The 12591-nt window shown below is 34.8% G+C and overlaps 1 protein-coding gene across 1 annotated transcript in view; it reads left to right on the top strand.

Annotated features, from left to right (window-relative positions):
• Nucleotides 1-10327, top strand: part of LOC124359649 (beta-catenin-like protein 1) — a 44251-nt gene extending 33924 nt beyond the window's left edge. The window contains exons 11-12 of the mRNA XM_046812562.1: nucleotides 3738-3927; nucleotides 8669-10327. Coding sequence (XP_046668518.1) covers nucleotides 3738-3927; nucleotides 8669-8757 — 279 coding nt within the window. The 3' untranslated portion in view covers nucleotides 8758-10327. The remainder of the gene's footprint in view (nucleotides 1-3737; nucleotides 3928-8668) is intronic.
• The last annotated feature ends 2264 nt before the right edge of the window (nucleotides 10328-12591 follow it).

The raw sequence follows: 12591 nt of genomic DNA, 5'->3' as shown, positions 1-12591 counted from the left end.
ATATATAAAAATGAATGTTTGTGTGTTTGTCCTTTATAGACTCAGAAACTATTGGACCGATCACTATGAAAATTTGTATTTTTCTATGTAGAAGGTTTATACGCAATGCCCATTGATGTAACTAACCACCAGGCTGTACTGCAAGATATAAAAGTTATCAAAGCGCCTGCACATTATAAACTGCAATTACAACACAGTAGTTACGTATATTAAAATATCCAAACACTATTTGAAGGCAAAGAAATATACGGGCAAAGCTTAAGAGACGCGTGCGAAGGCGCGGGAAACAGCTAGTATATTATACTTGGAGGCTCAAATAAACAAATAAAACAAAATAATACCAAAATATAGTAAATGTTATTAAGTTGTATTTGATGAAATAAAAGGTCATGCTTTAACCTTGATCGAGAGACTTTGGCATAAAATTGATGGATTTATTCAACTAATTTTTATTATCTAAGTGGCTTATAATATATATATAAATGACTTATGTAATGAAATTCCAAGTTTAATGAATTTATCTTTGTAAAAAAATATATAATTATTAATGTATTAGAATGGTGAAATATTAATGTTAGTTTCAATGATTAAGTAATTAACACTACCTGTTAACTTCAATTACATTATTATATTACTAAAAGAATAGTAACCTTTCTTGGGTAAAAGTTTCTGTATAGAAACCAGCTCCTCGCACAATTCAGCCCCTCTAATGTCACTTTGTTCAGTCCCATCCAACACTGAGCTCTTCGAGTTGTTCGCATTTGATCAAAAGTGTTTGTTTATCGGGCAGTTTGTCTAGCTTGAAGAGAAATTCAAATTTTGAAGCCTTGGCCTTCAACTGCTCAAACCTTTCTTCCACAGCTGAGTAAGCTGTATTGACTAATGATAAGAAAAATTCAACTTTAAATTTTTCCTGTGGGTCAGTAAGAGTTTCATCTCTATCCTCAAAGTCAGTGTTTCTTCTTCTTCCTGAAAGGACCATAAAGAACCGACTTTTTCTGATTCCGTCAGCATCAAGTCGGAATCAGAAACGGAAACAGTGATTGGAAAAACATAGGCAAAACATGAAACTGCTCCAAATCTCAAGAAGGGTTATGAGAAATGGGTTGAAGCAGAAATAAGACTTGACTGAAGGAACGAAAATTGACGATTCACAACAAAGGATTGTTGCACAAGAAAAGAAAAGGTGGAAAAATGTTCTCATCTGACTCCTTGCTATTACGCAATTTTTAGCGCAGCAGCAACTTGCCTTTGAGGTACCCATGAAACGCTATATAAACTAGACAATGGAAACTACTTAGGTCTTGTTGAACTCATAGCCAAGTTCGATCCTGTGATGAAAGAACACGTTTCAAGAGCTTTAATGAATGAAAAACGAAGATGTGGCTTGTATCTTGGGAAAACCATCCAAAACGAGCTTCAAGTAAAGTACAAGAGTCTATTTTAAACAGAGTCAAAGAAGCGAAGTACTTTGCATTAATTCTAGACTGCACTCCTGATTTGAGTAGAAAACATTCTATAATTTGCGATGTGTCCATGAAAAAAGTGACAAAACAGTATAAGTATGTGAAAGTTTCATTGACTTTGTTGAGATCATAGACATCACTGGCAAAGGCATGACAAACCGTTTTTAAGGCCTGAGAAAACTATGGCCTTAACATTCAAAATTGTAGAGGTTACAACAATGGGGCGAACATGAAGGGCAAACATTATCAAACAAAATAATAGAGCTTTTTTATCCTTTGTGGCTGCCACAGCTTAAACTTGGTGGTTAGTGACGCAGCCAAGTCTTCGGTCCCAACAGTGATCTTTATAGAACAATCCAGTGTCTGTATACTCTATTCAGCTCTTTAACCAAACTCTGGAGCTTGCTCCTAGAGAGTCTTTTGAGATCTGAAGAATCTTACACTGGGTCCCCTTTGACCTTGGATCCTTATGATGATCCCTTGTTTGAATATGATGTTAGGAGCGAAGCAAACTCTTTGGCCACAACACTTGAAGATTACGGTTTTTTAGTTTCTCTTATATCCTGTATGACGGCCTCTTTCAAAATAACTTGGTAAGTAAGATGTTACAAAGGTGATCAACTTTCCTCAAGCTGTAGATGCGTTGAAATCCATTTCAGAGTTTTTAGTTGACTTTCATGAGAATGGATTTGTATCTAGTTTGATGAAAGCAAAAGAGTTGTCTGATTAGCAGAAAGTTTAAGTGAAATTAAAAACCCCAAGATTGCAAGATTAGGAACATGGAAATGTCTTTGAAATAAAATATGTTTACATAGTATTTAGTTTCCCAGATGACATTACTTTTATTAACCCATTGCAGATTGTGTTGTTTTGGTGCGCAGGCACGAATTAATTTACGGTCAGCGGCCGCACGAACAGCAATGGTGCGCCACATCGTACTGCTCGCTATTGTATACTAGAAAATTAAGCTGTGAAGGTATTTGTTCAGATGGAACATGGGTCTGCTGGGGTATCCGTGATGTAGGAACGATAACACAGGTGGCAGGGATGATGTCTGAATCATAGTCTAAATAAAGCGGCTCGGGCGAAGCGATTACAACATCCGGGCCATTGTCTAGACTAAACCCGCCAAAATGTACGTCTGCGTCTTTTCGTTGTGTCACTAACCTCAAAGTATTATAATAACAACTGAGGAAAACACTCAATCAGAAGCGCTAAAAAGCAGAGAGTAAACTCATATGAATGATTTTTCAACTTCGACATACAACTGCGATCTGTAGGATATTTATAAAACTTTTAAAACTCTAAACGTAGACCGTTGTTAAATTCTTAGTCGACAAGCGAAGACGATCGCCCGATCTATCAGACATTAAAAGAAATATTTGGAGGGAAACTTAAAAGCAGACCGCTTTTGTGACCTGAGCTCGTCAGGCCCGGCCGCTGCGTGATGAGCCCAGCTCGTCAGTGATCCACAATGGGTTAATTGCTTAGTTTATAAATATATAGAAGTATGTGTGTGGAGTCAGAACTAGATGGTAATACATAAATTATTAGCACCTAAAGAAAATTTCAAGACAACCGTTTTTAACCAAATGAATAACATACAAAACTTGAACATAGTATAAACAATATTTTCATAAACATAAACTAATTTACAAAACTTTTGATTACTAGAAATGTGTATATGTAAAAATACAAAGATCTTTTTTATTGTTTTAAAATGTTTAGAAAAAATCATAATAACATAAATATGGTGTATTTATTATCAAATTAAAAATATAAAACTGTATCAATAGACAAAAGCATACAAATTACACCAAGAACAATACAAAAAAATAGCAAAGTGGCAAAAATCCATTATGCATTTCTGCTAAGGCAGTATAAAATACAGCATTACGCATAAACTGAACATTGTTATGTAACATTTAATTCTTAAATTGCATTCACCTAAATAATTATAAATTTATAAGCCTAAGTAAAAAAAAAGTAAATACTGTTATTCTTGCGACAAAAATTTTAAAATGTGTTGTAAATATTTTGTATTTTTTAGCCATTTTTTTGGTTAAAAGCCATTGCCTAAAAGTAAAATACTCCTTTCAATTCTTATAATGTTCTGTAGAGTGATTAAAATGTCTGTTATTTTTCCTACCTCAGAGAGTGACTAAAATATACCGTATAAAACCAGTTTGCACCACCTTAATACAGTTTATAAAAGTATAATATATTCACTTGTAATGTGGAAGTCTCAGAAATAATTATGGATTATTAAAGGGAACAGATGATGACAATGAAGATGAGAACTACCTACGGCGACTGGAGGGGGGTCTGTTCACACTACAGCTGATTGACTACATCATCTTAGAGGTGTGCACAGCAGGATTGAGCTCTGTAAAACAACGAGTTGTACAAATAATCAACCTGCGAGGTGGCTCTCTCAAGACTATCCGGCATGTTATGAGAGGTAGGTTAATCTTCTAGTTCTCTACTATTGATGTTATAGATTAATATAAATTAATTGTAACAATTCAGCATTGTAGCTGAGTTAGTTTTATAACTGTCTTAATTTTCCTAGATCTCATAATTACAAACTATTCAGTTTCACTAGTCTTGACATTTGTTGTCACTGGTCTTGTCACTTTGGTTATGTTTACTTACCATCCTGAATGATGTGGTATATTGCCTTCTTTCCACTTGTGCTGAAATGCTTCACAGTAAATATTAATATTGCTGCTGAGGTTCATAACTCATTATTATTTTTCTAAAGGATGATTAAATATCCGTGAAAATTAAGTAAGCCTAATAAATTGTTTTCAGCCAAATTTATCATTTTATTGAAGTGAAAATATTCCACTAATAGTTCTATCAGTTGGAACTGAAGATGATGATGAGATGTATTCTGGGCATAAGAAGAAAGTTAAAAGTGAAACCAGGTTTCTGTAGAAAGTAGCATTTAAACAATTTTAAAAGAAACTTATGTGTAAACCAAACAGATTCTGAAAATATTTTAACTAGGAAAAGTGTACAACAAAAGAATAAGAGGTGTTTTAAGGTAGTAAATTTAATAGTTTAAAAAGAAAAAATATGTTTCGTGTTAACATTTAAAAGTTATAATTCTAATTAATGGTTTTGTACTTTTTCAACTGAATTTAAATTTTTGCTACTCTCACTATCCCAAAACTCAATTCCGTCACTTAATAAAAGATTAATATCAAATTAAAAGCTAATAAGTGCTGAGCAAATTCAAGGCAATAAAGGCCCTTCTTCCTTTGTCAGATTTCCAAGTAGGAAACATGCAATCCTTTGCATTATTTACTTTTTTTTTTTTTTTTTTTTTTTTTTTTTTTTTTTTTCTGCTTTAGGGTATTGGGGTGGATTCACAGATCCTCACACGTCAACCTGAGCTTATTGTGTGCCCCTTTGATGTTAGAGGGGTAAGCCTATCTTTGTGCCCTTAATTAGGCTAAGAAGCTTTTCCCCGATACTAGCATCTGGTTCGTCGCCTGGTTGTTTATCACCGAAAAGAGCCCTTCTCCTTGCTCCCAGTCTCTCACAGTCCAGTATTATGTGTTTTGCAGTCTCTTCAGACTTATTGCAGAGTCTACACTCCGAGTCCTCATTTCGTAAACCTAGAGTGTTTAGGTGTTTCCTGAAGTGGCCGTGTCCAGTGATCAAGGCAATCACTTGCTTAATCCGACCCCTGCCCAGCCCCATCAGCCATCTGGTGAAGCCGGAGCTAGAATCAGTGAGCAGTCTTTTGCCGAGTGCTTGTCCTTGGTGACTCTGCCACCGCAAGCGGTGTGTCTTCCTGGACCATTTGTTTATGCTTTGGTAAGCGGCTGACTTGCTTATACCACAACTCGGTTCTGGACCGGTGTATGGCATGCTTGCTCCGCTTTTGGCAAGCCTGTCGGCGTATTCGTTGCCACCTATGCCTGTGTGGCCCGGTACCCAACCAAGACGCACAAAGTTGCGTGATCCAAGCTTGCAGAGAGTGTTAAAGCACTCCCACACAAGCCTGGATGAAATGCTGTTGGAGTCAAGAGCTTTAAGAGCTGCCTGACTGTCTGACATTATACAGATGTTCATTCCCTGGTACCCTCTGGTGAGGCCTAGGTATGCACAGGCTAGGATACCATAGATTTCGGCTTGAAATATGGAGCAGTTCCGACTCAAACTGCCGCAAAGGGCAGTTCTAGGGGATTGACTAAACACTCCATATCCAGTTCTTCCCTTAATAAGCGAGCCATCCGTGTACCAGACAAAGCTCTTTCTTATTGTTGGGATGTTATCTTGCGATTTCCACTCATCTCTGGAGTAGAAGTCAACAGAGAATGGCTTAGTGTGAAATGTAAATATGATTCAAGAGGTATTATTGAAGATTTTAAATAATAAGTTAAAGGTTTGATTGTATTAGTTACACAAAGGATTAATTGTTCAATGATATAAATTGAGGCACGGAAAAGTGAGCATTCTAACTGCTATCGGTGGCATGAGGGGCTCTAGTAGCTGAGGTAGTCAATATTTGAATGCTAACTATCAAAGTTACGTGATACAGCCCTAGTAGCTTCGGGCCTTAGAACTAACTAAATAATCCCCCAGACCTCAACCCAACTCATCCGTATGAATGATTTATCTCCTTTGTAACTAATATAACTAAAAGTTAATATTATCTTTAGTTTTCTTTTTCCTTGTGAAATAATGCCATAAAGTTAGCAGACATTCAAAATTGGCTTTTCAGACTATTATTGTGAATCATATATTTGTTTAAACTTGTACTTTGGTAACTGTAATATTTCATAATTATGCTTCATTGAAATTTCTAATTCGATTGTATACAATTTCTGATTGAATGTTAGATTTTTGCTTTTTTGTTTAGATTTGTGTGTGTGTGTGTGTGTGTGTGTGTGTTTTATATTTGTTTTATTTTATTTTTATGACAAATTACACATTTATTTTTCTATAAACGAAACATTATATTTTGAAAATATCCCCAGCACAAAAAAGGACCAAAAACTGACCCAAAAAACTATAGACCCATTTCCTTAATATCAACGTTTTCAAAAATTATTGAAAAAATAGTATTGAAGAGACTAATGACACATCTTACACAACAGGACTTAATTACTGACTGCCAGCATGGCTTCCAGAAGGGAAAATCTACTTTATCTGCCATCATAAGTCTGGTCGAATCTATAATTGACAGCATAGAGGAGGGACAATTTGTCACTGCCTTATTCCTAGACTACAGTAAGGCCTTTGATAGCTTAGGACATAGCCTCATCTCTAAAAAACTTGCAGCTTTGGGAGTAACAGGTCTGGAAAACAAGTGGTTTGATAGTTATCTCAAAGGGAGATCCCAAATTGTGGAGATTCAGCATACTACATCTGGCGTCACTAGCATGTTCAGATCTTGTCCTCAACCAATTACTAGAGGAGTCCCACAGGGATCTGTGTTGGGACCCATTTTGTTTATTTTGCTGACTAACGACTTCCCAGCTCTAATTCAAAATGAAAGTACGAGCTGCATAATGTACGCAGATGATACCACTCTTCTTCTAAGAAATGACACAGCTGAACAATTGTACAGTAACTCTATCACATCATTAGAAAGCGCCATAATCTACAGTAAATTGAATGACTTAGCAATAAACCCTGACAAAACTACACAGGTACACTTTAGCAGGAAGAAAGAGGTACCAGCAAGCATTCCCAATATATCAGTGGCTAACCAGATCAAGTTTTTGGGAGTAACTCTCGATAGCAGACTCACATGGGCAGATCATGTAAACAACATATGCAATAAAATTAGTACAGGCATCTACGTTGTTAAACGTATTAAATGGGTAGGCTCTCTGGAAGCGGCAAAAATAGCCTACTATGCGCTAATAGAGTCTCACATTAGGTATGGCCTTATAGTCTGGGGAACCTCCCAAGGAAACCTCAAGAGAGTTCTGGTACTCCAAAAGAAGGCAGTCAGGACCCTTGCAAACCTTGAGCCACTACAAACTTGCCGACAGGCCTACCAGATCCTAGGCATACTTACAGTACCTGCACTTTACATTTATGAAGCCATCTTGCACGTAGATAAACTACATCTGCAGACTCACATGGACCTCCATAATTACCCCACACGCCATGCCTCAAGGCTCACCCTACCTCAACACAGAACAGCTTTATACGAGAAGAAACCTTCATACATTGGCCGGAAATTTAAAAACCTTCTACCAGACTACCTCCGCAGCCTGACAGGAAACAGACTAAAGAACCTACTTCGAGAGTTTTTGCTGAAGAGACCTGTATACACCATTGAAGAGTTCCTGGAATCTGCTAACACTGGAACCACGTGATTTTAAAAATTGAAGCATAAACCTCCTAAACTCACAATGATGACACTATTAAACTGTAATTATCTAACTTTGCATTATGTATTATATTTTGACAAATTACTGTACTTAATGTTCACGTAATAAAGACATTTTGATTTGATTTGATTTGAAAAAAAAAAAAGTTTTTTTTTATTACAATACAAATAAAAAAATATTTTTCTTTTATGTTTCTACATAATATACATAGATGATTGTATTAAATTTACCAACCATCCTTTTTTAGTTTATTGACATTTTTTATTTGTAAGATTGATATAATTTTACATAGTACATAGTACATAAGTTTATATGTATTTGAAATTTCTTAACATTTGGTAGTTGATAGTTTTCAGATATTTATGTATTTTAAAACAATCAACTGTCGAGGCACATTCCTCTTACATAATACTCAGAAATTGCCTGTCACCAAGAAGTACAGTGAACACTAGAAAAAGGATTGGCAAAATATATGTTGTTCAACAATTAATGATTTTACTTTTTTATAAACATAAAATAACTGATTATTGATTATTAATTAATGACTTGTTTTAACTGTTAGAAACCAATTTTTCTCCTGGTATGAAAATGATCTGCAGCAAGTCATAAGATTTTTCCTACTTTACAACTTTAATACATTAAACTATTGGTGTACTAATGGGTTTGAAAATTGTCACTGACTCGTTTATATTATATTCAAAATCAAGACTCAATGTAAAGTCAATATAAGATAAAAGTCAAATTATGATTTTAGAGCCAAATGATCAACAAAACCTATTAACTGCTTAAATGATAATGTAATGGTCACAAAATTTGTCAATGATAATATTGCTTGTGTAGAGTATGCTGGAAACCTGGGAGATGCTGGTGACACAGAATGGAAGGATCTAGAACAACAACACATCTTGCAGCTGGTGGACAAATTTTAAAATACATTATTTAATGAAAGTTATATTTATATTTAAATAGGTTATGCAAAAGTATACATTGAATTTAAAAATTCTAGGAATTATACTCATTTTAAATTTTACCCAAATAGAAGACTAAGTTTATCTTAAAAATGTAAAAGCCTTTGCTATTGGAATTAATACCCAATAGCTTTGTGGTTTTATGTTTTTTCTGCCTCAATTGGTAATTACTTCTTAATCAAAGTAGAAATTTAAATAAAACTTTGTTTTGTATATTTATTTTGTACAGTGAAATTGAAGTAAAAGATTATTAAAATATAGATTTTTGCAGTAATTACAATTTACTGTCTTCCAATACATAACTCAGTCATTCATGCTCTCATACTACCTGCCAACACTTGAACTAAAGATTTTCGTTTGGGCTAAATACTGTTTGTTACATTTAAATGTTGTAAGCTGCCCATTATGTGTGATATTGGGTGGTCTCATAATAATTATATTATGAAATTGCTAGGAACAATTTTTTATGCAATATAAATTGATGAGTGTTGATTATTTTTTAATAACCTCGTTTTCAGGCCATGACACATTTCTAAATTTCTTTATTACAAATGAATACACAGAAAAATATGAGATCAACACAGGTTTAAGGAACATTGAACCGTTTTACTTTGTTTTATCTCAGCTTGACATGAGTCCCATGAATTGCCCTGCAGAAGTCCAAGTGAAACCTGATCATACTTCTGGGACAAGTAACTGAATTGCCTCTCAAATCAATTTCTTTAATATTTGATATATTAAATCTATTCAGTTCAAACATTCTTCATTTTTATTTCATAAAAGGGAATGAGTTCTAACATGTCAGGGGTGGATGAAATGTCAGCATGACAAAAGTTTACTTTTGGACAGTCATGCTGATGTTCTACAAAGGTATGATGATAAAAGAATTTTCGTGTTCTCAAATACAAACGCTAATGAAGTACATGTAGCCTCATTTACTTGTGTGGTTTATGAAATTTTGATCAAGAAGTATCTTAAATTGGTAACAGGTGTTTTAATCCTGGATTATCTGTAGTTCTGATTGATTTCTTTTCAAACGTGGTGAACTGTAGATTAGTTAATATTTAACCCATGACCAAAATTTGTTCTGTATGGACTTTTTTAGACTTCTTGAAAGCTGAATGTTTCACGACTTTTCTAGGCCTACTTGACTAATTATTATTCTAATACTTTACCAGTGTCAAACTTTTTATCCAATTCATAAATGTTACATGTGTAACAGGGATCTACATTCGGTAATACATTGCACTTAAATCAAATAATTAAAGTTTTGCAAGTCACAAAACACCATGAACTTACTTTTGCTTTGTAAATTCATGGTTACTGTTTCAACATTATTTTGTAGATGCTTACAAAAAGTAAGAAAATAAATTGAAACAATGCCTTATAAAAATCTCTGTCATTTGATGGTTACATATAGGCTTATGATTATTAATTCACATTAAATGTATGTCATGGCTTTGTTCACAAAGAATATTTATTCATTATTTTTGTAATATATTTGTTATTTAAAATAAAATAATTTGTAATATGAAGTAAACTTTATTTCCGATTCCCTTAACTGTGGGACTCAGTGTCTCAAACTGTTTATAGCAAAAGAGAGATTGTAAACCAAGTGCAAGCTTATATTTTCGCTCTTGGAATATGAATGCTCTGAATATAAACATTTATGTAGACACCTATATTTCATTTCATTTCATATAGAATAGAATATTTTGTTGCTTACTGAATTTTTACCAATTCAATAACTTAAGAGATTATCCCTTTGGTTTTCTTTAATTCCAGTTTAAGACGATCAACATTTCTACAGAAACAAATGCTAACTGTAAATATGGCACCACAGTGAACATTCAAAATAGCTAAAAGCAGTGACCCAATTTGCATTATATGACGGCTATCCAGAAAATAGATTACATTTTGATATAAACATAAAACAAAATACAAATAAATAACTGTATTATATAAATTTGAAAATGACACTAAAATACTATTTTTCAACATTTTTTTGTCTTAAGAAAGAAGCTTATTAATTGCACCTAGTCCTATAAGGACCTTGGTGCTGCTTCCAGAGTGACAGGATATTCAGGATGCGTAAGGTTGGGGGTAGGGGCCACCTCCAATTGAGATCCATGAGGAAGAATTTTAGAGCATTAATCTCAAAGTCATGTCCCCTTGAAAGAAAGGTAGGCCAGCTCTGAACCAGCCTCTCCAGTCAAAGGACGCAGGGGGTGGCACACACTTGAGACTAGCAAGAACCTTTGACACTTAGGGAACGAACCCCAGAAATGGGAACGAACCACATTTGCTGTTAGTGGTGTGCCACTCCTGGGCATCCATAAGTTTGCCCAGATTTAGGTGACACATCGGTTTTTGCTGTGCCCAGTGGTAGTTTCAACTGGAAGGTAATAAACCAGCCTGAAGTGATCCCTGCTGGGTACACTGGGTATGTTACTTCAACATTGTTTAGCTTGCTTGCAGTACATATAATGTTTTTCAACATAGTTACCATACAAATTAGGCACTAGACTTATTATAGTGGTGAACTAGTTTTTAAATTCCAGTTTTATAAAATTCTGCCATCTGAGGTTCTACCAGGTAGTCACACCATCCCACAGTTCCTCTATGTCATCAAAGTGGTGCGTCACACAGCTTCATTGCTGGAAACAGCTGGGTGCAAGGTCCAGAATGTAAGGCAAAGGTGGAATCACCTCAGGTTCATTACATAACCTGATGTCCTCCAGCTTAATAGCCTTCACCACTCCTGAAGAAAACTGCATACATTACTTTCTCCACCGATTATTGTTCCTTAACAATTGGGAGAGACATGGTTCATATTCAAACACCCATACACGACTCTCTCCTCAAGTTGGAAATCATAAAATGGTATGTGCGACTCGTCACCATTGACAATTTTGGACATAATCCAATGACCACCATTATTAAGCAGTTGGAGGGTCTGCTGGTTGATTCTTACGTGCTCAGCTCTTTTTTCATCTGTCAAATCGTGCGGTACTCATAAAGAAAGTTTGTTTCTGACTTAAAAAAATCATGCAATCAGATCATGCAATGATCTGCACTGTTGTAGATCTAATCTGTAGGGGAGCTTCAATCATTAGATAAAAGTAGTGTCTGTCCTCTTGAATCATAGCGTGCACCTGATCAACATTTTTTTAGTGGACAGTGGAATGCAGCCTTCTTGAATGTTTGTTGCCCTAAACTAAATTGCACCTCTTCAAAATTCCAAAAACCACCTCTCACAACAGTAGCACAGGATGGTATTTCAGAACTAAAGCCAATTTTGAGACTTTCAGTGCACCTCTCTTGAGACAAACCAATCATAGCCCGAAAAAGGTTTTTGGATAGCTCCATGACTTTACGAAATTTATCTTTCCAAATAGAGGACACAAGTTCACTGATTAACCAAAGTTGCTGTCAGGTACAGATAAGAATGATAAGATTATTTGCAGTAAGCACTGCTGATGTCTCAAAACTTTTATACAATGACCCTTGAATACCACTTTATCAGAATATCAGCATCTCATGTGTGCCAAAGCCATATAGAATTTTTTTCTAATTCCACTTCACCTATGGACATTTAATGTACTGTAAGAGATTGAAGTTAAAGATGACTAAATCAATACTAATACAAATTGTTTGGTTTAGATCATTTTGGAATTTCTTTCCAATTGTATTGTTCAAGATGTGTTGTTCCAATAATGTGTTACGTACATGATGACAACTCGATACTGTTTTTATTTTCATGAACTGTTAAAGAAAAAGCATTGTGGCCAAGAA

This window comes from Homalodisca vitripennis, chromosome 4 (assembly GCF_021130785.1).
Source record: "Homalodisca vitripennis isolate AUS2020 chromosome 4, UT_GWSS_2.1, whole genome shotgun sequence".
In the NCBI taxonomy this organism is placed as follows: domain Eukaryota; kingdom Metazoa; phylum Arthropoda; class Insecta; order Hemiptera; family Cicadellidae; genus Homalodisca; species Homalodisca vitripennis.
The sequence above is the reverse complement of the archived record's forward strand: the minus strand, read 5'-3'. Positions and strand labels throughout refer to the sequence as shown.